Consider the following 27029-nt stretch of genomic DNA (forward strand, 5'->3'; position numbering starts at 1 on the left):
GGTAGTATGGTAGTGGTGGAGAAGATGATGGGGTTGGGGAGATGAGGACGGGGTGGTATTTTTTCTTTTCTGTATTTTTTTCTTTGTGAAAATGAAGAGAGGGGGTGGAGTGGGGGTGGGGGGCAGGGGTTTTTTTCAGTTTTTTTTTTCGATTTATGTCATGTGTCAGATGTTGATTGGCGCGTGTAATAGCAATCTTTAAGCAGATGTGGTCAAACAGCGAAGTGATGTGCAATTGACACACCTTTAAAAATTTTGGTGTGTAATATTATTCTTGTCTGTAACAGGTGTGTAAGAGGGATTTGGGGACAAGGTCGACGGGTAAAGTATGTATTTTGCCTTTTTTGTAAGGCAGCCTTGGAGCAATGATAAAATAGTGTTCTATGCCTAGGTTCTCCACATCATACTCCTTGGGTTGCGATTTTTTTTGGACCCTACGTGAACGCGGGATACCTTGTGCATCTGTTTTTTTTATTTTTATTATTATATATTTTTTCAAACCGAACTAAAAAGTACAATATCACGTCAAGGCAGAGATAAGGTCTGTATACACACTATCATCTCCAAATCCCATTATATAAAATTACACCGGATATGTTGTTATTATTGTTATTATTAAAAAGTACATATCACATACTCTTCCAGTTTACGTGAACCTATTTCTTTTTTGGTCCGCTCTAAAAAGAATGACCCCTTTCTAAATTTAGTAACAATATAGCTTAAACTTACAATTCTACCCTTAATGAGAAGCTTTTATAACCGTAAGTTTGACTTATTTAGTAATAAAAATTCCAAATTTTTTTATTTTTTCTTAAACTCCGTGCCCAATCAAACATGTTCACATGAATTGGAACGGAGTAAAATTAAATGAAAGACATATCAAAATTTTGATCAAATAAAATGAAATATAGAGGGTATATATGAAAGTTGATTTGCAGTTAAAGGTCTAGAAAAATCGGTTGGGGCAAAACGGTCGGGCAGGAATCAGCACTGGTGCCTGCCCCTCTCTTCATCCGTCAACTCCCATTTTCTTTGGAGCTGAAACTGCAACCTTAAATTCTTCAAATTTCCCGGAAATATTTCAACCCATTTATATATCCTTATCCATTTCATTTAAGTTCTTCAACTTCTTCGTGCTTACATTTTCTGGTCAAAGTTTGAGACTTGGATTAATTCCATTTGCAAAAATAGCAGCAAAAGATCATTTCTTTAGTATTGTGTGATTTATTAGGTTAACTTTTCTTCTTGATAGTTAAATTAAATGGATATTCATGAAATATTTGGGGAGTCCCGGCGGCCCGTGAGTCTACCAAACAAGAGTGCAATTTACGTTTGGGGTTACAACCATTCTGGGCAAACGGGTCGGAGGGACAAAGAGAGGAGCTTGAGGATACCAAAGCAGCTTCCTCCGGAGCTATTTGGATGCCCAGCTGGTGGGAATTCTCGTTGGTTGGATATTGCTTGTGGTCGTGAGCACACTGCTGCTGTCGCCTCTGATGGCTCCCTTTTTACCTGGGGTTTGAAATTTCTGGCCTTTACATCCTTCATTTTCAATATCCATCTTTTATTTTGTTTGTTTGGGGTTGCTTTTCTTGATTGATCATTAACAAAATTTACCCAAATTTTGGTCTTTTTTCGCCAAGTACAATTTTTGTTTTTGGTTACAACTTCAAATGTCTGCATATTTTGTGTTTTTTCTTGACAGAAATTGGATGGAATCGAAGGGGAGCCTTGGCGTAACCGGTAAAGTTGCTGCCATGTGACCGAGAGGTTACGGGTTCAAGCCGTGGAAACAGCCTCTTGCAGAAATGCGGGTAAGGCTGTGTACAATAGACCTTTGTGGTCCGGCCCTTCCCCGGACCCTGCGTATAGCGGGAGCTTAGTGCACCGGGCTGCCTTTTTAAATTGGGTGGAATCAAGAAAGAAAAACAGTCTTTAGTTTGATCAGGCTATCATTGGTCTGGTGACATTGCATCAGGCAAGATACAAATAAATCTATCGATCAAAATTTGTTTTAGAAAAGAGTTTTCGAAGATGCTATATCCCATGAATGTGCTAAATACATGGATGTAAAACCACCTTTTATCTTTTTCTCTTTTGTTTCTTTTGTGCTCTTTCTTTCATCCCACAGACTAGAGTTTTTTGGAAGGCAGGAGCAGAGAGTGTTTTGTTGGTGGTATTTGTGTCATTATGTGGATTACCTCGATATCCCATTGGAAAATATCCAGGTGTGGGTTGAAAGAAATTAAGAAGCTGGGAGGACAGATCATGATGATAACAAATCCTCTAATGGCTTCTTCAAAACAAATCATGAATTCTCATGTAAACCCCGCTATCGTTTATTTTTTCTTGAACTTGATTTAATTCCCCTCGGCTGGTTAAGCATTTGCTATAACTGGTGTCTTTGAAAGCTATTACACTATTCTTACTGATTATAAAGGACTCTCCTGGTGGTCATTTACTGCGTTTCTTGCTTGATCTTACTATGCTTTTGTGTATTTTCTACTCAAATAAATTACCTGTTAGTTGTTTTATGTTCCTTTAATCAAAGAGATATGCTGCAAAGAAGACGTCGCCACTTTATGCGATTTAAGTTGATATTGAACAGTTCATTTTACTTGTAAAGTTTACCTCTTTGGGATGTACCTAGACTTTTAATTATTAGACAAGTGATTTCAGAAGCTTGGTCCTGCTTTTGTTCGGGAGGAAGTTGCTTTTCCTGTAGGAGAGTGGTATTAACTTCTCACTGCGACATGAAATAATTTATAGAATGCTCCTAATTTTTATACTTTCATACAGGGGCTAATGAATTTGGTCAGCTGGGTGATGGAACTGAAAATGCTAGGAAGCACCCCAAGAAAGTGAAGCAATTACAATCTGAATTTGTTATTAGCATTTCATGTGGAGCACATTGCACTGCTGCTATTGCAGAACCACGTGAAAATGATGGTACCATGTCAACTCGGAGACTTTGGGTCTGGGGGCAGAACCAGGTCAGTCTCACAAAACCTTCAGATTCAACAGTTACCTTGTTTTTTTGAGGTCACAATTCTTTTGCCCATATTATTCTGTGCAGGGATCCAACTATCCACGACTCTTTTGGGGTGCCTTCGCTCCTTCTACGGTATCAACTCTGTCTCGTGCAAATGTGTCACTTCTGTGTGGTACCAGTGGGGCTTAACCATTTATCTAGTCGCATTTATGTTACGATAGCAGTTCTATTTTTTTTCCTGAAGTCTCTATCCGATCTACGCCTACAAGCTTTTTCTTTTTTGTTAAGAAGTTGCTGGCCATCTAAAAGCAAGGGTTTTTATTGGGTTGAGGCTTAGGTTTGATCAATTTTTGAATAATCATTTTTTGTGTTATGTGCAAGCAGATTTACATTTGATATTTTGCAATAAGATTTATTGGTTATTACGTGCAGAACATTTATCATGTATGCACCATATGCATGTATAACTTATATACTTCGGTTATTACGTGCAAATGATTTAATTCAAGGTCTCCTTATACAAGAAGCGATTTGGCATCGCAATGTGCAACAAATTTTCTGATATTTATATGCTCTTCCATTTCGTTCAGGTTATCCGCCAAGTTTCTTGTGGTGCTGTTCATGTTGTGGCTTTATCAGAAGAAGGCTTGCTGCAAGCTTGGGGTAATTTGCACTTTCTTGATTCACCTGTATATACCATTCTACACTTAATATATCCTCCCGATAATTTTGATGAAGTCGTTGCATAAGTGTATGGATCCGTGTTTGTGATCTATATTTTTCATGTGTACCTTCTCTATCAGGTTACACAGCGATAGAGTTAAAAACATATGGTGTCATGTATTAATGAAATTTTGTCACTGCTCTGGTAAAGCAGGCTATAATGAATATGGTCAGCTTGGGAGAGGTGTTACATCTGAAGGCCTTCAAGGCCCTCAGGTAATTAATGGATATGCTAAATTTCTCGATGAAGCCCCTGAACTTGTGAAGATTACCCAAGTGTCATGCGGGGAGTACCATACTGCAGCTATTTCAGAGAAAGGCGATGTGTAAGTGTTCATTGGACCTTTCTTGATGGAGATAAGTTTTGATGCGAAGCATGAGAATTGTGGTTATCTGCATGGCACAAGTGGAGGTGGATGTCTGGGAAAATGAACCATAAAGATACACACTACTTGATTTGCAGGATTTGGTTTGCCCATTTGTGAAACTTCTCTTATTTTCTTTTGAATCATCGAAAGCCTGGTCCGTTCTGAAATATTACATTTTCGAATTTCTCATGGCTTCTGGTTTCAATTACAGGATTTTGTTTGATAGTATTCCTAGAAACTACCGCATCCATAAACACACACACGCGCATTAAAAGAAGAGAGATAGAGGATTAGAGCAGAGGGACATCCCCCACAGTAGAACAACTACATGTTGAAAAGCTGTAGAAGATACTTATCAAAAAAGAAAAACTGTAGAAGATTAGAGTTTGCTTATCAAAAAAGAAACGCTGTAGAAGATTAGAGTTTAGTTATTTTAGTTTCCAATTCAAGAAGGAATCTTTATCACAAAGCTCTTTGAGATAAGTAATTTCCTTCCAAAGGACCCCTTATAATAGTACACTATCATTTGCTTATGCCATAGTAAAAGCTAAGTTCTCTTCCTTGCTTGTTCTTTCCTATGTTAGTAGGATTTTTTGGTAAAAATTGAACTTTGTGCCATAAATTGAACTTTTTTTGTGTTATGGTAAAACCCCACCCTCGCTTCCACGAACATCCCTAACCAGAATCCAGTGATGACCCTTTCCGGTGGTGAAGAAAACTCCCAACCACTTGGTTAATGATCTTGCCACTAGTGCAACCTCGCTTGTCACGGTAAAAATTAAACTTTCTGAGTCATTGTGGGTCTGAGTTAGTCATTGACCCTTCATGAAATGAATAAGAAGCATCACTACGTGTGTCTTCATGATGATCTGCCATCTCTCTGCTGCACCGCTCATTAACCTTTTTGGACTTAATGACCCACAGGGCTTGTGGACTAAAGCTGATAAAATTGTTCCAAGGTTCTTTTTTTTTTTCTGTTTGATTTCTTATATTTCATTGGAATCTTTGCTTTCATGTAGTGCCTCTTTTATAGTGAAGGATCAAAAGCTGTGTCAAGGAACGGCGTTGATGTAATGAATTAGTGTTCTCCAAATTGAAAACTGCATTACCTGGTCTGCTTCTAGGATTGACCATTTGACATTTGGCCTTCACTTTTTTCTGCTCTATCTTTCATTCCTTGAAGTTTCATATAACTTAGTGATGGTTGTGTTTTACTCATCAACAGCTGCTATAGATCATGTGATTTATACTTTTTTTGCTCCCCTCGTCCATTTCGTATGGTTTTGATGCTCACAGACTTATCTTACAGTCATTTTGACTAACTACAGCTATACGTGGGGATTGGGAAGCATGGGACAACTTGGGCATTGTTCCCTTCAGTCAGGTGACATGGAACTTTTACCTAGGCGTGTAGTTGCCCTTGATGGCACAGTTATAAAAGAAGTTTCCTGTGGTGGTGTTCACAGCTGTGCTGTGACTGCAAAAGGGGCTCTTTATGCTTGGGGTGGAGGTCAGGCTGGGCAATTGGGAGTTGGGCCCCTAAATGGATTCTTTTCATGCAAACTCAATGAATCTGAGATGATGCTCCGGAATATACCAGTTTTGGTCGTTCCTGATGGTGTGCAACTTGTTGCTTGTGGGCATTCACACACGCTTATCTCTGCTAAAGATGGACGAATACATGGATGGGGTTACAATTGCTACGGTCAAGCGTCTAATGAGAAGTCAACATATGCCTGGTATCCGTCACCAGTTGATTGGTATGTTTCATGAGAGCCTATTGCTTAACTAGACCTTGAAAATGTTGTCATTTTTTATTCAAGCACCCGTTTGTTCAGGTGTGTTGGGGAAGTCCGGAAATTGGCTGCTGGTGGTGGACATTCAGCAGTGCTGACAGATGCATGTTCGCTGAAGGAATTGTGTGAGTTTCAGCTTGCAGAAACTGTGAATCTGTCCAATGCTTCAGAGGTTGAGGATGTTGCCTCGAGAACAGGAGCTGATGCTTTAGCACGGCTTTGTGAAAGATTGAGGTAGAAATGCTTGTGAAGCATATATACTTTTGATTACTGTTAAAATGCTTCTATTTAAAACAGTTGCTGGCACTTTTGAGGATTAAAAACCTGTCTTCTTATAAAGTTTCCTTGCCTCCCCTCTTTACTCTTTTACAGGCATACTCTTTTTCCTTATTTATGCCGCATCATTGTCTCAACTGTTTTTACAACAATTACTCTGTCAACCTCAAGAAAGTTGGGGTCGGCTATCTGAATTCTCATTGTCGTAACTTTTTTCATCTCTTTGTTTGCATTTACAGGGAGCATTACTACTATGATGATGAGTATGGTGCGTGAAGCCATTGACAGTGTCAAAGTAATATCAAGTACTCCCCAGTTGGGGTTGAGTCTTGAATTCAAGTCAATAGTGAGAACAAACTCATTATTTCTTCATCACATGCATTCTCTCGTCGCGGTGTGGTGCTTCATTATTAAGTTGGTAGGTTGTAATTGGAAATAAACTGTATATGGTAATAAACTTGTAATAAGCTTGAGAAATTCCGTCTTCAAGTTGCCATCTCGTGACTATGTTAGAGGTAAAGTAATTGTTATATAGCTAGAGTTCTCCTTAATGATAAATTTGAATCAATTTGTTCTAATTGGAATTATCGATCTTTTTGAATTGTAGAAGTTTTATGTTTGTTCTTTCTCAGATAACTGGAGTACTTCTGAACGGAAATCATTTGTTGGTGTTAATACTTTGGCACTTTGGAAGCTACTAGCAAACAATATCTTATTAGCAAAATTAGTGCTCAACCTGAATCTTTTACTTATTATTATTTTGTACAAATACGTGCTTTAATCACTGTTTTGTCGACTTCAATTTTAAGCGTCACTGAAAATTGGATTGTCTAAGGAGATGAGAAAAATGAAAATATGTTGTTTTTCACTAGGGCAAAATACAGCTGGTCGGTCGGCTAAAACTAATTGTCTTAGCTAGCTAAAAAGTATATAAAATATATTTATTATATGTATATAACACACACATATATATATATTTATTTATTTACTAAAATTATACATTTCTCTTTTAAGGATTAACTTGAGGACCTATTGAGTTTAATTTTTACCCGGAAAAGATGTAAAAACAATTTCCAAAATTAAACAAACTTAGAAATCATCTGCAAGTAACTAAAAGCTTACCTTGTGGTCCTACCTTAATTTCTTAATCTTTCTGTGCTAAAGGAATATTATATTGATAAATTTTAGATACACTGCCAGTTTAACCTCCTTAATTGACAAATAAGGAAACTCAAGAAAGGGATAAAAGATTGAGGGTTTTATTAGCTTATACGTATATCATATGCTCTGAAAAAAAGGCTAAGATAAGGCTACATTTACCATTCATGGCGATAATGATCCATACAAGCTGGAAAATTCATTGTTTGGATCATATACAATTAATTATACATGGATATCTATATTATCTAGCTGTTGTAGAAGCAATGCCTACGTACTATAGTGTACAAGTACATCTACAACACAGTGGGATTCCAACTTCCAATATTACATCTTGTTTTTACCCATCATTGTTGACGTGGCGGATCATCCATGGCGGCATCAGGGAATTAGAACCATAGTGAGCTCGATCTCCATCTGTGTTCTTTATCCTTGTTGCTTCAAATGGTCCGCTGACATTATTAACTTTGATTATTTATCAGTTTTTATATTTAAAGAATTTCACAAATTGTTTCACCACACTTTATTTTAACACAAAACTGTAGGATTCATATAATTATTTATATATACTGACATTTTAAAGAACTTTCACAACTACTATCAGTGTTAGTTAATATATTGTAGCAGTATTTTACAAGTTACTACTTAACTCCGCTTATTATGATCATTCATTCATTAGTAGTTTTATCTTTCACCAACCTAATCATGTAACATTATCAGTGTATAAAAGTTAAACATGTATACGAAGATGATTATTCCTTGAACATTGTTACCTCTGTGTATGGGTGAGAGAGAGAGAGTACCCAATTGTTAGGTTAGGAAGTTGGTGAGATTGTGGTGGAGGCTGCTGAGGTAGCATAAAGGTTGCTGAGTTTTGGCCTGAATTGGGTTGTGTTTGCCCACTTTGCATCTTCTCTTTGTCTTTCAGCTGTTTTCAGTTCAAATGTTTAATGAGCACACAAGGATACTACCGAGTTGAATTTCGACATGTAACATCAATCTTAAGATGTTAGGAAACAGGTCGTACGTGGTGTACCTTCTTAGTCATCGAATTGTTTTGTTCTTGCAGCGCTTTCTCCTGCCATAAAGTGTAAAATTAGTCAATACCCTCAGCTCATAGTGGAACATTTACTTTTATTATGGATGACAGTACACATGTTTTTTTTTAAAGGGCAAAGGCCTAAATATGCCACTGTACTTAACGAAATGGCTTATCCATGCCACTCGTTAATAGTTGGGTCTATTAGTGCCACTGACGTTACATCACTGGCCTATCTATACCACTATTCATTAACGGACAACTCATCCCATATTAAAAAATACGAAATATAATTTTTCAACACCAAGTTTGACACGTATCAGCTACCCAATAACCCAAACCACTACATAACTCTACCCCATTTCCCTCTCTAACCCCAGTTACCCCAGAAAATAAATGGGGTTGGGTTAGTTGGGGTAACGGGGTTAGAGTAGGAAGTGGGGTAGAGTTATGTAGTGATTTGGGTAGCTGACACGTGTCAAACTTGGTGTTAGAAAATCAGATTTCGCATTTTTTTAATATGGGATGAGTTGTCCTCAGTGGCACTAATAGGCCCAACTATATATTAACGAGTGACCTGGATAAGCTATTTCGTTAAGTACAATAGCATATTTTGGCCTTTTCCCTTTTTTTAAATTAAAATATTCTGTGTTAGCACAATTATAACAAGTAGTATAACTAGATGGAGTATCATTACCTTTTTCTGCAGCTCAGAAATGGACTCGTGCATCAGTTGGTTCTGCATATTCAAGTGACATACTTGTTGAGAAATAGCTTATGCCAGGATAGCAATAAAAAAAACTATTTCAATTCGTTGAGAGTGTAGAATCTTTACACTGTCATGTTACTTTAAAAACAACATGTAATCGTTAATAAAAACTAAAATTAATAATCTGGAAATTAAATAAGACATGTTATGTGCTAAATAACATGTTATATACACGGATAATGTAATTCATTTTTTTCTTTACAATGTCGGTATATATAAGTTTAATCCTAGTAATGAGAAGCAAGAATTAGTGCTACTCATTTAAATTTTTGAACTATGTTATTCTTGGTGAATAATTGCTCACCTTCCTGCTTCGTATTCGCTTCAATGCTGTATCCATCTGTTGCTCTAAACTCTGTAGCTCTCGCAAACTAAGAGGGTCCAGATCCTGGCCCGTATAATGCCTACAGATTTTGATGTAAACACAGATTTTATATGATTACAGCAAGAATTATTGTTGTTCATTTGAAGTTTTAAACTATGTTACTTATTCTTGGTTTTGTATACCAATCTCATAATTATAACTTCAGTAGAATCTGATCGTGTTACACTAATTAAATATATATGAATACTTGTGGTTGATGTTAAAAGAAGTACCTTATGTTTCTTTGTATAAGTTCAATCCTTGACATGAGCTTCGGGTGCTCCAGAGTCCAATTTTCCTACAATAATTCATCAATAGAATCAATATAGAGTCAAACCTCTCTATAATAACATTTCTATATAATAGTCATTCACTATAAAAGTTAAGTTTTTTCGGAACCGATTTTAACATTACGTTATAATATATGTTCTTTATAACAGCACTTTACTGTAGCAGTAAAAAAATATCGGAACAAACAAGCATGTTATAGAGATGTTTGACTGTATAGGAAAACCAAGACTAAAAAATAAATAAAGACAGCTGAGCTAACAACACTTCACTAAAAAATATCGGAACAAACAAGACTGTTATAAATAGATTTGACTGCATGGGAAAACCAAAACTAGAAAATAAATAAAGACAGCTGAGCTCACTAGGCGTTTAGACAATATCTCAATAGAAGTTAAAAGAAGAGTATTTGAAGTTGCAGTAGAAAAAATTGTGGAAGTTGATACTGTGTTCTAAACATGAGGAACTTTGGTGGGAAGAAAGTTTGTGGGTGCAAAACAGTATTTCACTTGAAATGTAACTTCACACTAATAGTATGATTTCATGAAGTTTAAAATGTGCCAATTAGTATTTACAAGCAGAAGAGAGTTTTGGAACAACGGTAAAGTTATCTCTGTGTAATCGGGTCGAGCCGTGAAATCGGCTACATCACACTCCTTGGGTGCGGCCCTTCCTCGGACCCTATGTGAGTACGAAATGCTTCGTGCAACGGGCTATCCTTTTAGTATTTACAAGTACTCTTGCTCTATGAGGGTTTCAGAATCAAAGCTAGCTCATGGAGCCGCTTTTTTTTATTGCCAACAATGACAACTCAACGGACAAATCGAGAAAAAGGAAAAAGTTAAACAAAATGAAGGATTTGCAGATTACCATGGGATCAACGTCATTGGCATTCAACTTTCTCTCTGCATATGAGTACCTTTCGTATCTTTCCAGAATACTTTCCATGCTACACAGAAAACACTTTGAAAATCAATAAAAATATGCCTTGAATAATTAAGTTAGACTACTAGGGGTGTACAAGAATTTAGTGATTAGGTCAACTAACACATCTAATAATATAATGATGAAGCTAAAGCTAAAGTTATCAACTACGTATCTTTGTGAGTGTTGTATCTTATACGGTTATACCAACAAAGTATCACAGTCTTTCTTTTTTCCTTATTATTAGTGAGTCGTGTTAGGACCGAAATAATCAGGTGTAATACAGAAGTTAGTAAAGCAAGCCTTCAACGGCGATAAATCATACAACAAAAGAGAAATATATCAAAAAAAGACACAAACATTTAACGTGGTTCGGTCAATATAATTGACCTACGTCCACGGCGAAGATGAACAATCCACTATAATAAAAGAGAGTACAAAATATTGAGAGAACAACCTCACGAAGAGGCAAACCAAGTGACACACTAACACTTGTCTCGTAAAGTTCTCCTCCTAAATACGACTTTCAAACCCCATATGGCTATATTGTGGATGCTATTGAATGAGAAGAAAAGATCCTCAATTTATAGAAGTCCAAACCTTTTCCTACAAGAAAAAGGACTATCCAAACATGGAAGAATTATAATTTCCTTCTACAAAAAGAAAATTCAATTATGGTAAATATGTTGTCATTTCCTTCAAGAAATAAAAAAATCAAATATGATACGAAAATCAGGACAACACCTAATAAGTCGCTCTATATAACTTAGCCAATACATTATAGACATTATATTATCTCTTCATGAATGTATTCACGGAAAATTGGGTCTTATAACCTAAACAGAAACCTTTTTAAAAGATTTCTGTATCTGTTTTTAGTCATATTTGAAATGATAAGGATATCAAGCAATTCTCAATTCAAGAGCATTTCAATTCTTAACATTGAAAATAACTATTTAGCGCAAAGGCAGATATTTGTGGCTTGAACATCATAGGCGAAGAAATTTAGAATATATACATATAATTAATTACACTTATTTTGAACCATCTGTCTTTGTTTAACTGTTAGATAAGATTTCTTATTTTAGTTATTAACTAGGTTAGGATTTCAGTTATATACCATGAAAGCGTAAGAAACTCTTATTTTTACGATACTAATCTCACTTTTATTAATTGTTTACATGGAATTATCTTTTAGGTAATCTAATAAAAGTTTGTTTTTGTATATGTATTGAAGTTATTAAACTGATCGATTAGATTTTTCTGATCCCACGCGTTACTGAGAGAGTTCCTCGTACTAATAATGAATGAACTGACAAAGAGGCACAAGGCTCTAGGATCTCCATTTCAGACAAAGGTTGTCTTGGTTTCCCAAACTCAACACTCTCTTAATTTTAAGAGATGTCTTTTCTTCAGCTTTTTTTCTTTTCTTTTTTCCCTTCTGATCCTATTAGATTTTCCAAATAATTAAATGTTCCCCACAATTAGCTAAAACTTTTCAGTTCTTTCACAGACAAACAGACTAAAGAGTAAACACTGGTGTCAATTTAATCGGTTGAGTATCAGTGTATCACATGTGTATCGATGGTTAATTACATCTGACAATAGTTGTACTTTTATGTTTCTTTTCTTGGTGCGTATGCGATCCATAAGTGCATACGATAATGTCAAATTTGTCTAAGAACCAAAACACCACCATGGCTACCTGTACAAAATAATAAATCTTTTCATTACAGCCTCGTTTGTTCCGATATTTTTTCGTTGCTATAGAGAAGTGATATTACAGAGGACATATATTATAACATAAAAATCGGTTCTAAAAAAAGCTTGAGTTTTAGAGTGAATATATATTATATTGTGATGGTGTTACAGAGACGTCCGACGGTAACATATTTATGTGGTTAGGAATTAAGGGTAATATCGATATGTCTATTTGATTTACTTTTCTGGTTGATTCGTCTGACATAAATTATAAGCTTCAATGCTTCGCACATTAAGAAATAGAAATCTAATTAAGTACTCCATAACTTTTCCTGATTGCAGTTAAAATGCATTGCAATGACCCAAAACAAAGTCATCACTTAAAACTTAAGTATACTCTAGTGATATTAATAGCAAGCAATAAGAAAGGGGTATATATAATGATTAATGCAAAAGAGAATAACAATGAGTTTAACTGCACATAGAGACAACTTTAGAAATTGTTTTTGTTTTTTTTTTAATATTCCCAGTCCAGTTTGTCTCTGGTTTTGAATTAATATTCGGTTTAAGATAAGAATTAAAAGATTACCTGGACTCGGAGGAGTACTCAAAGAGCTTGCCTTTGGTGGAGAAAACGATTAAGGCAACATCAGCATCACACAAAACGGAGATCTCATTTGCTTTCTTCAACAATCCAGAGCGTCTCTTCGAGAAAGTGACTTGCCTGCTGATCTTGTTTTCGATCCGTTTCAACTGAACCCTACCTCTTCCCATCTTTGTACAAGATTAGTCGGACTAATGAATTTCAGATATTGAATGGTTGAAAAAAAACTTTTTGTGTTTGGAAGCAAGAAAGTGAAGAAGAAAAACCCTAAATCCAAAAGTAGTTTATTCCTCAGGAAAGAAAGTGGTTGAGGATGAAGTTCTTATTGATATGATAAGTATTATTGAATCATTTCGGTTGGCTTCTTGGAGCATTTGAGGAATTAATTTGGCGGATGCTAAGTAAGGTTGAAAGAAAGAAGACTAATTAAGGTTGTCCCCTACCATATGAATGAAAAAGAGGTGTGTTTGGATTAGTGAAATTAATAGTCCGTTTGGCCAAGCTGCAAAAATCAACTTATTTTGATAAGTATGCTAACTTATTTGTAAAGCATTTCTGAGCAGCAGTTAGTGTTTGGCCAAGTTTTTAAAAATTACTTCTAATTATATTTTTCTAAAAAGTGTTTTTAAAAAAAGAAGCTATTTTTTTTCTTTTTCTCCAAGACTGCTTTTGATACTATGCAAAAGCATTTTTTTCCCTCTAAAAATTTGGCCAAATACTTCAACTTTAAAAAAAAATATTTTTTTGCTTGGAAAAACCTGGCCAAACATGCTATAAATTATGGAGCATATATGGGGAAGAAGCACGAGGACAAGGGTGGTAGGGGATGGGGGTGTTCTTGATTGAATGAAATGAAAGGGCAACAAAAAACTGATATGATAAAGTGAAAACAAGAGTGGTTTGGGGTTGTTGCGTTGTCGAGTAGTGATTGGATATGGATACAGTGAAGGGTCTGGTGGTTAATGTTTCGTTTAGGGCCACAGGTTTTTGGTACAAACCACAAGACAAAATACAGCAGTTGAGGGCCATTTCTTAGTATAAGCCAAATAGCCCAATGCCTATGATAATACTTTTATGTACAGTAATTGGGGCCAGTCTTACTCACTGACTATTTCTCTGTACAGTTTTTTTTGTATACTTTCGTTGACGGCGCTTTTACGTCCTCGTTCCATAACATACAGTACCCTTTTCCCTATGTACTATATTGTGGGATCCAAGTCTCACATACTTGCAAGTTGTGACCTGTACATTGTGTCCCTTTTTTTCTTGGAATTTTTACAGTATATATAGCCGTGTAATATGAATATTGTTACCTAATCGGTTAGGTATATAATTTGCCTATTTTTCTTAGACCCACATATAGACATGTTGTATATGTTTACACTATTATGTTAAGGCTATCTATAACAACACTCATGATTTTTCATACCAAGTTTAATATGATAACTTGAAAAAAACAATAGTAATTTGTTATACTCAATTAAATTGCATTAAAAGTGCAAAAAAGAAGAAGACATTATCAATGAATAAAACTTGAATTTATTTATGCACGCAACATCTCTGCGTAACGAGAAACTATAATAGTAAGGTGTGCCGATTTACATAAAGGAGATGTCATAACACTTACGTTTGTGTCAAATACAGTAGTATATTATTAAAGCAATAAGCAAATACTGTAATGAAAGAGGAGTTCGATTCACAAATCATCCTGTATTCACTCATGATCGGGGAAAGGCCGCATCAGTATAATGTAGACATTTTCAAATAACAACAACAACTAGTACTACTACAATAATGATGTCAAACATCGTATTTGTTAACTTGAGCTAAATCGACTAATGCAAACAACGCAGCACATGCAAGTGCATTTCTCTTTGATCAATTTTGAAAGAATCAAGAAAGAAGAGAAGAACTGGGTACAGACTAGAGAGAAGGGCGGTTATGTTCGAGTGAATCATATTTCCAAATTCACTGTGCTATATAACAACCCTCTCACGTGCCTAATTAACATCCTTATTTACATATACAACTAACTACCCTAAACTTTCCTCAATTACAGTTTGACCCTTGATTCTCAATATTCCCCCTCAAGCTAGAACGTGAAAAACATCAAACACTCCAAGCTTGGAGAGTGTTAACTGGTGTTGTGCAGTTCCTAGGCCCTTGGTCATCAAGTCAGCTAGTTGTTGCTTGGAAGTAATATAGTTGGTAGTGATCAAGCCTGCTGATCACGCCCAACTCTAGTCCTAAAAAGTATAAGCGATCGCTGCAAATATAATTCAGTCTAAAAGTCCGAAGTCGAATCCCACAGAGAACTAAGGCTTAACTCCAGCTGTTCAATATCACTAAGAAGACAAGTTTGAATAATTTCTAACTATATATATTAAGATTCTTGTGTTTAACTAATTAACTAACAAATTAAAATAGTAAATTAACAACTAAAGATACTAAGGGTTAGAGACAAGATTAAGGAGGTCTAGAGTTATGATTTCCCCAATTGTCGGAATCTTTCCCGCTATGTCTTCTATAATTTTGCCTAAGTATTCTCTACCGATCATGAGCGCTCTGCTTGTTGTAATTCTCTCCCGAGTAATTACGATAATTTACTAGACATACTCTCCCGATTTACGCTAGCTGGCTTTAGTTACAGCTCACTTAGATCGCACTCAAGGTTTCGTTATCCCTAATCCCACCTTTAAACCCTTGGTTATTGATTGCTCACATACGTCGGGAGTGATGTTGTTCAACAACTACCTAAATATGCACTCTCTTCCGAGTAATACATACTAAATAGGCACAGCTAACTGAGGATCCTATCAATTAACTACAACAAGAACGTAGTTGAATATAGAGATTATGCTACGGCTCAATTATATAAAAACATAACAAGAATTTATCCTAAAAAAGGTTCCATCAAAATCCTAGATAACAAATTAGTTATTCATAATAGTATGTAAAACTACAATACTAAAAGTCATAACCAACAATGAAAAATAGGAAGAGGAAGGAAAAACTCGTAGAAGAATTCTCCGCCTTGCTCCTATTGTGTCTCTGCCTCCTTAGGTCGAATCTATGTCTCAAATCTGTCCAACCTCCTCAAAATAGAGTTTTTACATGTATTTATACCAAGTAGGGTCGGGCCTAGACGAAAATACCTTCTCCCGCGCGAAATAGGACAATCACTCTGTAAAATTTGAACAGTCGCGCCGCAGGCTGCGCCGCACCATGCGGCGCATTAGTGCATTTTATCAGCAGCCTCAACTTTTCGCATCAGGCAGCATTTTACACTGCTGCACCGCGCCTTGCGGCGCCTCTTGCGGCGCGGCAGTGTAATTTTCTCATAGTGAACTTATTTCGTCCTCTTTTAACATCCGGACTTGGTGCACGACCTCCGAACACGATCCCGGCTTAATGTATTGGGCTTTTACTCAGACTTCAAAGCTCTAAATTGATCAATTTATCTCCAAATTAACTTTTGAGCTCAGGATCACTTCCTACAATGTATAAAACACGTACTAAGTGCAATTCACTATCATTTGAACTCAAACACACATAAAAAATGCAATCATTGGCATGTAATACTATGGCTAAAACACGAGTTTCTAGCCTAACATCACCTGCCTTGATCCTTTCTCTCACAAATTGACAATCGATTTCTATATATTTTGTCCTCTCATAAAAGATACGATTTGCTGCTATTTGTAACGCAACCTTGTTGTCACAATGTAGGTGTACTGGCTTCTACACCTTCACTCCCAACTCTCCCAATAATCTTGTCATCCAAATCACTTCTGCAACTACAGCTGCCATGCTCTTACATTCTGTTTCTGCCGAGCTTATACTTATTGTTTGTTGTTTCTTAAATTTCAAGACAACGATGAATCTCCTATCTTCACAACATAGCCTGTGATTGATCTCTTAGAGTTAGGACAAGCAGCCCAATTTGAGTCACAGTAAGCTGTGAGTGTGCGAGTTTCTTCTTTTTCCAAAAGTATCCCAAGGCCTAGTGAACCTTTGATATACCTGACAATTCTCATTGTTGCATTCAAATGAGATTGTTTTGGCTATTGCATAAGTTGGCTCAGAACTTGTACAACAAAACATAGGTCTGGTCTTGTGATTTTCAAATATAGTAACTTTCCTATTAGTTTCTGATAGGCTGCTATATCTTCCAATTCTGAAACTTCAGTGATTCCCATATTCTTACCATAGTCCACAGTTGTTAGCTTGTGATTGAGTCCCACTAGTGTGGAAACAGGTTTACAACCACTTAGACTTATACTGAGACCAATTCCAGAGCATATTTTCTTTGGTTAAGAAGTATTCCTTCCTTTGACCTCATCACTTCTATACCAAAGAAGTACCTTAGTTCCCCCAAGTCCTTCATCTTGAAGCTTCCATGTAGCAAATCCTTTGCCTTTTATATCAGGTTAGCATTACTACCTGTAATTAATAACTCATCAACATATACCAGAATAATCACAATATCAGCCCCTCTTTTCTTGGTGTAAAGAGAGTGATCATATGGACTTTGTACATATCCAGCTTGCATGAGAGCAGTGGTTAGTTTTATGTTTCACTGTCTAGAAGCCTGTTTGAGTCCATATAGGGATTTCAACAACCCGCAGACCTTATACTTCCCCTGTTTTTAGAACCCCTTAGGCATCTCCATGTAGATATTTTTCTCCAAATCACCTTGGAGGAAGGTATTATTAACATCCATCTAGAACAATTGCCAGTCTTTTGATGTTGCCACCCCAATTACTATCCTAATTGTAACCATTTATTCCACATGTGAGAAATTTTTATAGTAGTCTCGCCCCTCATGTTGAGTGTAATCCTTAGCTACTAACCTTGCTTTGAATCTATCAACCTCTCTATTGGCCTTGTATTTAATCTTGTATACCCATTTTGATCCGACTATTTGTTTTCTTGGTGGTAAGTATACCACCTCCCAAGTTTGGTTATTCTAAAGAGCTTTAACCTCTTGCTTCCTTGACTCAATCCAACTTTTGTCCGTTGTAGCTTCCTTGAAGCTTCGAGGTTAAGTGAGAACTAAGAAAGCTTCTAAATAAGACTGATATGGGGCAGACAAATATGAAAAACCAACATGGTTGGATACATGATATTTGTGACCAGTTATTCCTTTGGTAGGATTCACACAATCCTTTATCTAAATGATAGGAACTGCCTTCTTCTAATGCCCATTGGTAGTGCATGATAGAGCACTATCCTCTGGCACAACTGCGGGTACAGGCTGCTCACGAGTTTTAGTAACTGTTGGCTCGGGCTGCTTACTGGCTTCATCAACTGACTCAACAACATCTGGCATATGATGATCATGTAATTGAGCATCAACAATATCAATATCAATATCAACATTATCTTCAGGGAGTGAGCCATCTGTAGGAGATACTATAGGTGTGGACTGAGCATGATGATTAGTGTCAACATTGTTATATAGAGTAGAAATTTGATCTAGTTGAGATATAATGAGCTGAGTTGGTTATTGGAGGAATGGATCACCTTCTTCAACAGTTGCCATTTTGAAAGGGAAGCAGGCTTTTCTGAATTGAATATCTCTACTGACAAAAAAGGACTGTGTCTCCATGTCATATAACATGTATCCCTTCTGAGTTTCAACATAACCTATGAAGATTGTCTTCCTTACCCTAGGTGAAAACTAGTCTCCTCTAGGCAGATTGCTTGCATAGCATAAACAACCAAAAACCCTAGATTATCCAACTTTCTAACTTTGCCATATAACAATTCAAATGGTGTTTTTCCTGCCAATACTAGTGAAAGTATTCTGTTGATCAAATATATAGCAGTCTTTACATATTCACCCCAAAATATGATAGGAACCCCACTCTGAAACTTTAGTGCCCTGGCTACTTCTAGAATATGTTTGTGCTTCCTTTCTACCACCCATTCTGTTGGGGTGTATAAAGACATCTACTTTGGTGTAAGATTCCAAGAGACGACAGTAATTCATTACACTGAGTATTAAAGAACTCAGTCCCATTATCAAAGCTCATAATCTTAACACACATACCAAACTGTGTCTGAATTAAAGACGGAAAATATTTAAGCGCAACACAAACTTCACATTTTGATTGAATTAAACAAGCCCAAGTGTATCAACTGAAACCATCAACAACCATAACCAAATACCTTTTTCTATTATAAGTGGGTACCTTATAGGGTCCCCAAATATCTAGATGAACAAGTTCAAAGATAGTAATGGACTTAGAGTTGCTAACAGGAAATTGCAACCTATATTGCTTAGCTAAATGACAGATACTGCAAGACTCTAATTGTCTAGTATTTATTATGTCTTGTAGAGATAAAATGTGTTGCATAGCTTTTAATGAAGCATGACCTAGCCTAAGTGTCAAATTGTATTCTCTATGTGTTATTTTGATACCGATCCGGCTGCTACTGTTGCACCCCTTTCCTTCAACGCATATAGACCTTCAGACTTCTTACCAATCCCCCAATATCTTGCCATTGTAAAGCTCCTGTAATAAACAGAAATCAGGGTAAAATCCAATAAAACATCTAAGGTTCTTTGTTAACTTTGCTATAAATAATGGATTAAACTTAAAATCTGGCACACATAAGACATCCTTAATACACTGAGATCCTAAAATCACTACATTCTATGTATATGTTATCTCAGCTTTGCTTCTTGTTAGTAATTGCACACCATTTCTTTCTTTTGTCTCTAATTCTTTTGCATTGTTCAAAACCTACTTATTGCAAGTAATGTGGTGTGTTGCTCCAGAGTCTACTATTCACTCTCTTAAGAAAGAGCAACAATACCTGTCATGTTGATAGATCTCTTTTCACAAGATGAGTTTTTCACCAATTCCACCAGTTGTTTATATTATTCTTCTGTTAGGAGGTGCCTTTGTGGAAGGCTTCCATCACTGTTGTTTTCCTCTACAGTTGCATTGTTGACATAGGTTCTTCATCCTGTTCCCGGTGGTTTCTTTTTTACTTTTGAAATCAGCCGAATATCCAACAATTTTATAACAGTTTTTCTTTGGGTGTCCTTTGTATCCACAATGCTCATAGACTAGTCCTGTTTTCTTAGGCTTGAAACTTTGGGTTCTCCTTGCTAACATAGTTAAAGGATCCCTGTTTACCTCACCAATGCCAAGGATTTTTGACTCTTTTCCTGTGTTATTATGGCATATGCCTTATTTACAGTAACTACAAGTCTTCTCAGTAGTACATTACTTCTCACATTACTATAACTTTTGTTCAATCCCATTAAAAATTGTAGTAACCTCTGATTAACTAGATGTTTTATGGATGGACTAGCTTCTTCACAATCACATGTAGATAAAGGAACTAACACATCTAGCTCACTCCGTAGGTCATTCATCTTTAGGTAGTAAGTAGTTACAGAATCTGTACCTTATTTCAAATTTGCAATCTCTATCCATAGATGATATATTCTTGTCAAATTGCATCTATCAAACCTTTCCTTGAAATCGCTCTATACTTTCTTCGCACTAGATGCAAAGATGATGCTAGCCATCAACTCAGCTGCGACAGTACTACCAATCCATGAAAGTACAATCGCGTTGCACTTCTCTCATTGTTGTACATGTTCACCCATGAATATGCTTTTTCACACAAGTTCCATCAATGAATCCAAGCTTACTTTTGCCCAAAAGAGCTAGCTTCATTGCCCTATCCCACAAGGCGTAATTCTCAGGTCCAGTAAGTTTGATTGGAACTAAAACTAGTCTTGGTGCAGCTGTCGCTTGAAGGAATAACGGGTGATTGTGTTCGAGTAAAGATACTTCATTTCGTGTCATCGCGATTGAGTCGAAAGACAACCGATTTCGTCAAAGTTTTCTTCAATGGTCGTCGAAAGTTGCATCGGAGCTCTGATTTCATAATCGCCGCTCTGATACCATATTGACTTGAGCTAAATCGAGAAATGGAAACAATTCGCAACACATACAAGTGCAACTCTCATTGATCAATTTTGGTAGAATCTAGAAAGAAGAGAAAAGTTGGGTATTGACTAGAGAGAAGGACAGTTATGTTCGAGTGAATCTGATTTCCAGATTCACTATGCTATATAACAGCCCTCTCACGTGCCTAAGTAACATCCTCATTTACATATACAACTAACTACCCTAAACTTCCTTCAATTACACTTTGACCCTTAGCTCTCAATAGTATTGGGGTGAATGAAATGGAATTTTGTGCCTGATTGATTGGAAAAAAAAGGATTGCAACATTTTCAACACAGTGACATGTTCTTATCATACAAAATATCGGATGCAAGCATATAACCACAAGAAAAAGACCACAGTGGCACGCCGCACGCAGCTTAAGGTTTAAGGTGGCCTCCCCTCGTCAAAAAACAAGAAGAGGCATTATGCTTATAATTTGGTGGTCCATATTTTGTTTAGGGATAAGGCTAAACATTAGGTCTTTCTTTAAACAAAAAAAATTACTGTAACCAAGATGAAATCTTCTTTATTAGTCTGACCATTTAATGAGCTGTAAAAATGTACTAAGTTTCTTCAAATCCCAGGAACAAATTGTTTCCTAGTAAAGATACTTCACGCGTTACAAAAATAATTTTGGAATCACAGGGGACCATGATATGCAAACAGCCATATTCTTATAAAATACTTATATAGTACAGAAGCAACTGGTTTTCCAAGTCCTTCAAATTTTCCCTATACCACGGTTTAAATGGGGGACCATGACATAAAACCACAGAGAGCTATTTAAATTAATAAAAAAATTACGTAAAATAATTAAAGTATGTATGAAAGGACGATAAAGCATTAGCAGTGTTAGAGTTTTTTGTTTTATAATAGTGTCAGTATACTGATTTAGAAGAGACATTACTCCGTCAATTCTGAATTACATTCAAATGTCAAATCCCTACCTTATTACAATTGTTACTCTGAATGAGGACATTGTATCATTGTCCTTAAGATGAGAAGACAATCTTAGCCATTGTACTTTTTTCTTATTTTTAAAATTTGTCAATTAGTTATTACTCTATTTCTTTTGATAAAGGTGAGGTAGCAATATGGTATTAGTAGACTTGGCCTTGTTAATTGCCTGAAAGTACAATTGGCCTTCTAGGGGCAAAAATCGTGCAAAAAAGTACAACTGACAACTATAGGAGTTGTATTGTATTTATAAAGCAGTACGTAATTTTAAAAGACAAGAATACCCTTAATTAGTATGGTAACATAAAACATTCCTAGCCTACCATGGTAAAGTATACATATATATAGTATATATTAACACTTAGTTCTGCATGACAATATGTCCCTTATTTTCCATTTTTGATACTCCACTTAGTTATGTTTTTATCGTTACTTAGGGGAATGAGAATTTACTTTATACACTTTCTTTCTCATTTTTTGCAAACACCAAGTTTGTGTTATCGGCATAACTGTGGCGGAGGCAAGATTAAAATAAATTGTAGCGAGTTGGAATTGAACCAATGACCTTACAAAAGTTTTGAACCCCTTGATCACTAAACTACGCTTTTAGGCTATGTTAAAGAAATTCAAAACATAATATATAGAGGTAAAAACAGATTTTGCCTTATATATAGTATATTTTTCCGAACCCTGGGCATAATTACTCACTTCAGATAAACCTTTATAAGTTAGGATTTTGAAAATGATATCCCAAGACTATATATAGCCGAATATTTCTGCGTTCGGTATGTTTTGTTATTTATTAAAATTTATATGTATTGTAATCCATTACTCAAAAGGTCACTCAACTATCCAAAATTATCTAATAAAGTCATATTTCTTTCGTTTGTAACTGAAAAGTCACTTAACTATGTCTATAGTACTCAGAAGGTCACTCAACTAGATTTCTTAAACTTTTGATTGTCAACTACCTATTTTGCCCTCATATTATCAACTTTTGTCTTTTTTAACTTTTGTAATACTATAATTTTTCTCTCTCTTTATAATCTACACTATGCACTTACCTATAGAAAAATTAAAATTTATTTTAATTTTTTAAAATATTCTAGCATATATAATATCAGATTTATAAAATAATTGAGCATAATTTTCAAGAATATATAATGTATATTATAAAAATATCATTATTCTAAATAATTATTTTTATATTACGTGCATAGAATATATATTTTAAAAATATTTATTTTCTTTTATTCTCAATTGTGTAAATAAATATTTGAGTTTTTGTTGTTAGCATCAAAATTGTTATTATGAACAAATTGTTCTAATTAAATTATTTACTATGCTCAATATTTTATTCTTCCAACATTATATATGCTTAAATACTATTTTATTTTTATTTCATAGGAAAGTCCATAATTTAAATAAAAAAGAGAAAAATTCATATAATTAAAAAGTAAAAAATATAAAAGTTGATAATTTAGAGGGCAAAATAGGTATTTGACAATCAAAAGTTTGAGAAATCTAGTTGAGTGAACTTCTTGAGTGCTATAGGCATAATTAAGTGATTTTATTATTACAAACGAAAGAAAAATGACTTTAGTAGATAATTTCGGATAGTTGAGTGACCATTTAAGTAATGGACTCCAAAAATACTATATGACAGTGAATAAAAAAGTACTCATTACAAAAATAAAAATAAGACAAGCTGAACTTTAAAAAAAAAACAGTAAATATATCTCGATATGTGTCATTGCACATTTGCACTGTTGACCAATTCTACCACAAAGTTCCAACTAATTGACCAAACTAGCCCTACTGATATTAGGAGCTTGAGCTAGAATAAAAGAAAACCGGTAGAGAAAGGACGGAGCATATTCTAATTGTTATGGCGAATAGTTTGACACACTTATTTAAATTTAATTTTTTTTAGTAACAATACAATTTTAAAATTGTACTTGAAATATTAACGATGTATAAATGTTTATAGTAAATGTAAAACAACAGCTTCCAAAAAACTAGTAGTAAAATGTTTGTTATAGTCGATTAAACTCTCGCTTCTTTGGCTTTAGCTTGAGACTTGCTATTGGTTTGGATCGGGATAGAGAATTCGAATATGAAATCTCCATTGCTATCTCTAATTGGTGCACTCAACATGGCCACTCTAATCTTCATGTGAAGATTGATTCACTTATTGTCACAAACATTCTCGTTAGACAAATGCCATGACCCGGATTTTCAATCGTTGGGATCGTGATGACGCCTACTAGTGAAAGCTAGGCAAGCCAACTACTCCGATTAATTTATCCTTTTCACCCGGACGGCCTGAGTAACCACCATGATAACTCTGGAGCGGAGGTGCACTGATAGGAGCTGGTGATGCACGGTAGGACTGCTGATCTGAATATTGCACATAAGAACCACGACCACCTGGAGCACCGTGAGAAGCCTGAAGTGCTGAATGAAACAGCCTGGGAGGATGGCCCCTATCGAAAGAATCCCTGCCTCTAGATGTGGCACCACTGAATCTTCCAGAATGATGGGGTCTCTTGTCAGACCCCTGACCACTCCCCTGTGATAGAACCATCTCAACTCGTCTGGCCACATTGGTTGCATCCTGGAAGGAAATCTCACTCCCTGTCTCCTTAGCCATCTGGAATCTGATAGGCTGAGCTAGTCCCTCAATAAACCTCCTCACCCCTCTCTCTCTCTCTCTCTCTCTCTCTCTCTCTCTCTCTCTCTCTCTCTCTCTCTCTCTCTCGATGGGAAGTATAATAAGAGATAATGGGCCAAGGCAATGAATCTGGTCTCGTACTGAGTGACAGTCATAGAACCTGTTGGAAACGCTCAAACTGCCTCCGATAGTCCTCCCTATGAGTGATAGGAAGAAACTTCTCTAGAAATAGCTAAGAGAACTGGACCCAAGTCAAAGCAGGCAACCCAGCTGGTCTGGCCAAACAATAATCCCTCTACCAAGTCTTGGCAGAACCTGACAGACGAAAAGCAACAAAGTCGACCCCATTGGTCTCCAATAGCCCCATGTTCCGTAGAACTTCATGACAATTGTCCAAATAGTCATGGGGATCCTCTGAAGATGTACCGCCATAGGTAGTAGTGAAGAGCTTGATGAACCTGTCCAACCTCCACAAAGCATCAACAAACATAGCTACTCCATTATCGGTCTGAGCCATACACCCGGCTGAACTACCCCAACTGGCTGAGCTGCTGGAGTTTGAAACTGAGGAGTCATCTGCTCCGAAGTGCGAGTAGCGGGAGTGTATGCTTCTCCCCCATCCGGAAAGACGGCTGGTGCTACAGGAAGTAAGTCTGCCTGAGCGACACTCTCCATAAGGCCCATTAGACGGACCAGAGCATCCTGGAATACTCGAGTAGCGATGAACCCCTCTGGGACCTGAGCTGGCTCTGCTGGAATGGTCTGGGTTGGAGCCTCATCATCAAACTCTACCTGAGGCCCCGCCGCTGGTGCTACTGCTCTGGACTGAGCCCTGGATCTGCCTCGCCCTCTAGCACGACCTCTGCCCCTCGTAGGAGCTGCCACTGGGGGATCCGGCTACTGATCAGCGGATGAAGAAGCATATGTTCTAGCCATCTGCGAAAGAACAAAGTAGAGGTTCAATTAGCATTGAGAAATCAAATCGCACGACAGAAAAGAATAGATGCGAAGTCATTCCTAAACTCTGTAGCCTCTGAGCGAGAAGCAAAGACGTCTCTGTACCGATCCCTTAGACTTTAATAAGTTTGTCCGTGAATTGTGAGACCTAAGCAACCTAGAGCTCTGATACCAACTTGCCACGATCCGAATTTTCCACCGTCGGGATCGTGATGGCGCATACTAGTGAAAGCTAGGCAAGCCAACTACTCCGATTAATTTACCCTTTTTATTTTTTATCTTTTAACAATTTACAAGTTAACATAATATAAACAACGGAATATTAATTCAGAAGAACAGAATTAAAAATTTAACTTAATACAAACACGAATCCATAATAGTGTTCTACCCAGAACTGGATTCACAATCTCACGGACTGTCTAAGAATACTACAAATAGTGGTCTGAACAAAGAAAATACACATCTGTCTCAGAAATAAGTAAAACAGAATGAAAATAGGATAGAAGGGGACGCCAAGGCATGCGGACGCCTGCAGGACTACCTCGGGTCTCCAATGGACTGAAGACAGCAACCTCGAACTACGGTCCGTAGGGTTCAGTACCAGGTTCTGCACAAAAGAGTGCAGAGTGCAGTCAGTACAACCGATCCCATATAATAGTAAGTGTTGAGCCTAACCTCGACGAAGTAGTGACGAGGCTAGGACGCGACAATCATATAAACCTGTGCAATTTTATCATATACGAGAAACGATAATAATAAGAAGCAATAATAACAAGAATTGAATAGAATAAAGCAGGAAAAAGGGAAACATGCTGGGGGATCTCAGGTTATGACAATAATAAAGTACAATAACAAAACATCTATCAAACTTGAAGCAACGGAAACAATAACACCACAACAAGTGCGCGGAATCACCCTTCGTGCTTTTACTCTCATCCTCACCATAGAAATTAACAGAAACGGCATGGCATCACCCTTCGTGCTTTTACACTCTCATAAACATGGCACAACATCACCCTTCGTGCTTTTACTCTCAATAATATGGCACGGCATCACCCTTCGTGCATTAACACTCACAATATCGGCACGACATCACCCTTCGTGCATTAACACTCTCTCACAATATCATGCACGACATCACCCTTCGTGCTTTACACTCTTCCTCACCCAAACAAATGAAATAATAACATTCCGGCAAGGAATCAACAATAAAATCAACAATAGAAATAATATCGTCCCGGCAAGGGAGTCAACAATATAAACAATATCATCTCGGCACGGGAATCACCTATAACCAATCCAGTTTTAACAGTTACTTTAGAAAATAAACCTCAACTTGAGCCAATATTCAACAATTGCCAATTACAAAAAATTTATCATAGGTCTTATTCCACAGTGCTAATCATCAAATTAAGCATGATCAATACATAATAAAATCATAACAATCTTAATATAAGACT

General features: G+C 36.4%; 2 protein-coding genes across 5 annotated transcripts; one reads left to right on the forward strand and one right to left on the reverse strand.

The window, feature by feature from the left end:
• Positions 1-929: 929 nt before the first annotated feature.
• On the forward strand, positions 930-6733 carry LOC107767795 (ultraviolet-B receptor UVR8). Of its 2 annotated transcripts, XM_016586887.2 has the most exons (8): positions 930-1517; positions 2800-2993; positions 3077-3124; positions 3583-3655; positions 3870-4041; positions 5412-5843; positions 5922-6113; positions 6395-6733. In XM_016586887.2, exons 1-8 carry the CDS (start codon positions 1262-1264, stop codon positions 6429-6431), a joined length of 1404 nt encoding a protein of 467 aa, XP_016442373.1. In that variant the 5' UTR covers positions 930-1261; the 3' UTR covers positions 6432-6733. The 2 variants fall into 2 exon arrangements, with proteins under 2 accessions (XP_016442373.1, XP_075106521.1); XM_075250420.1 differs by lacking the exon at positions 3870-4041 and having other exon boundaries at positions 5393-5843.
• Positions 6734-7455: 722 nt separating this feature from the next.
• On the reverse strand, positions 7456-13411 carry LOC107767794 (agamous-like MADS-box protein FUL-L). 3 transcript variants are annotated; one of them, XM_016586884.2, is made up of 8 exons: positions 12988-13411; positions 10644-10722; positions 9719-9783; positions 9426-9525; positions 9050-9091; positions 8350-8391; positions 8117-8241; positions 7456-7765 (listed from the first exon to the last, which is right to left on the reverse strand). In XM_016586884.2, the coding sequence occupies exons 1-8, from the start codon at positions 13170-13172 to the stop codon at positions 7654-7656; spliced, it is 750 nt and encodes a 249-aa protein (XP_016442370.2). In that variant the 5' UTR covers positions 13173-13411; the 3' UTR covers positions 7456-7653. The 3 variants fall into 3 exon arrangements, with proteins under 3 accessions (XP_016442370.2, XP_016442369.2, XP_016442371.2); XM_016586883.2 differs by having other exon boundaries at positions 8087-8241; XM_016586885.2 differs by having other exon boundaries at positions 7643-7778; positions 8087-8241.
• Between the last annotated feature and the right edge of the window lie 13618 nt (positions 13412-27029).

This window comes from Nicotiana tabacum, chromosome 3 (genome assembly GCF_000715075.1).
Source record: "Nicotiana tabacum cultivar K326 chromosome 3, ASM71507v2, whole genome shotgun sequence".
In the NCBI taxonomy this organism is placed as follows: domain Eukaryota; kingdom Viridiplantae; phylum Streptophyta; class Magnoliopsida; order Solanales; family Solanaceae; genus Nicotiana; species Nicotiana tabacum.

Excerpts from the sequence above, each read along its gene's own strand:
- LOC107767795 (XM_016586887.2), top strand. The coding sequence starts at position 1,262 with ATGGATATTCATGAAATATTTGGGGAGTCCCGGCGGCCCGTGAGTCTA. Across the intron at positions 2,994-3,076 it reads GGGTCTGGGGGCAGAACCAG|GGATCCAACTATCCACGACT; the intron begins GTCAGTCTCACA and ends TATTCTGTGCAG. Across the intron at positions 5,844-5,921 it reads TATCCGTCACCAGTTGATTG|GTGTGTTGGGGAAGTCCGGA; the intron begins GTATGTTTCATG and ends CCGTTTGTTCAG.
- LOC107767794 (XM_016586883.2), bottom strand. The coding sequence starts at position 13,172 with ATGGGAAGAGGTAGGGTTCAGTTGAAACGGATCGAAAACAAGATCAGC. Across the intron at positions 9,092-9,425 it reads AGCGAATACGAAGCAGGAAG|AACCAACTGATGCACGAGTC; the intron begins GTGAGCAATTAT and ends TTGAATATGCAG. Across the intron at positions 8,242-8,349 it reads ACAATTCGATGACTAAGAAG|CTGAAAGACAAAGAGAAGAT; the intron begins GTACACCACGTA and ends AACTGAAAACAG.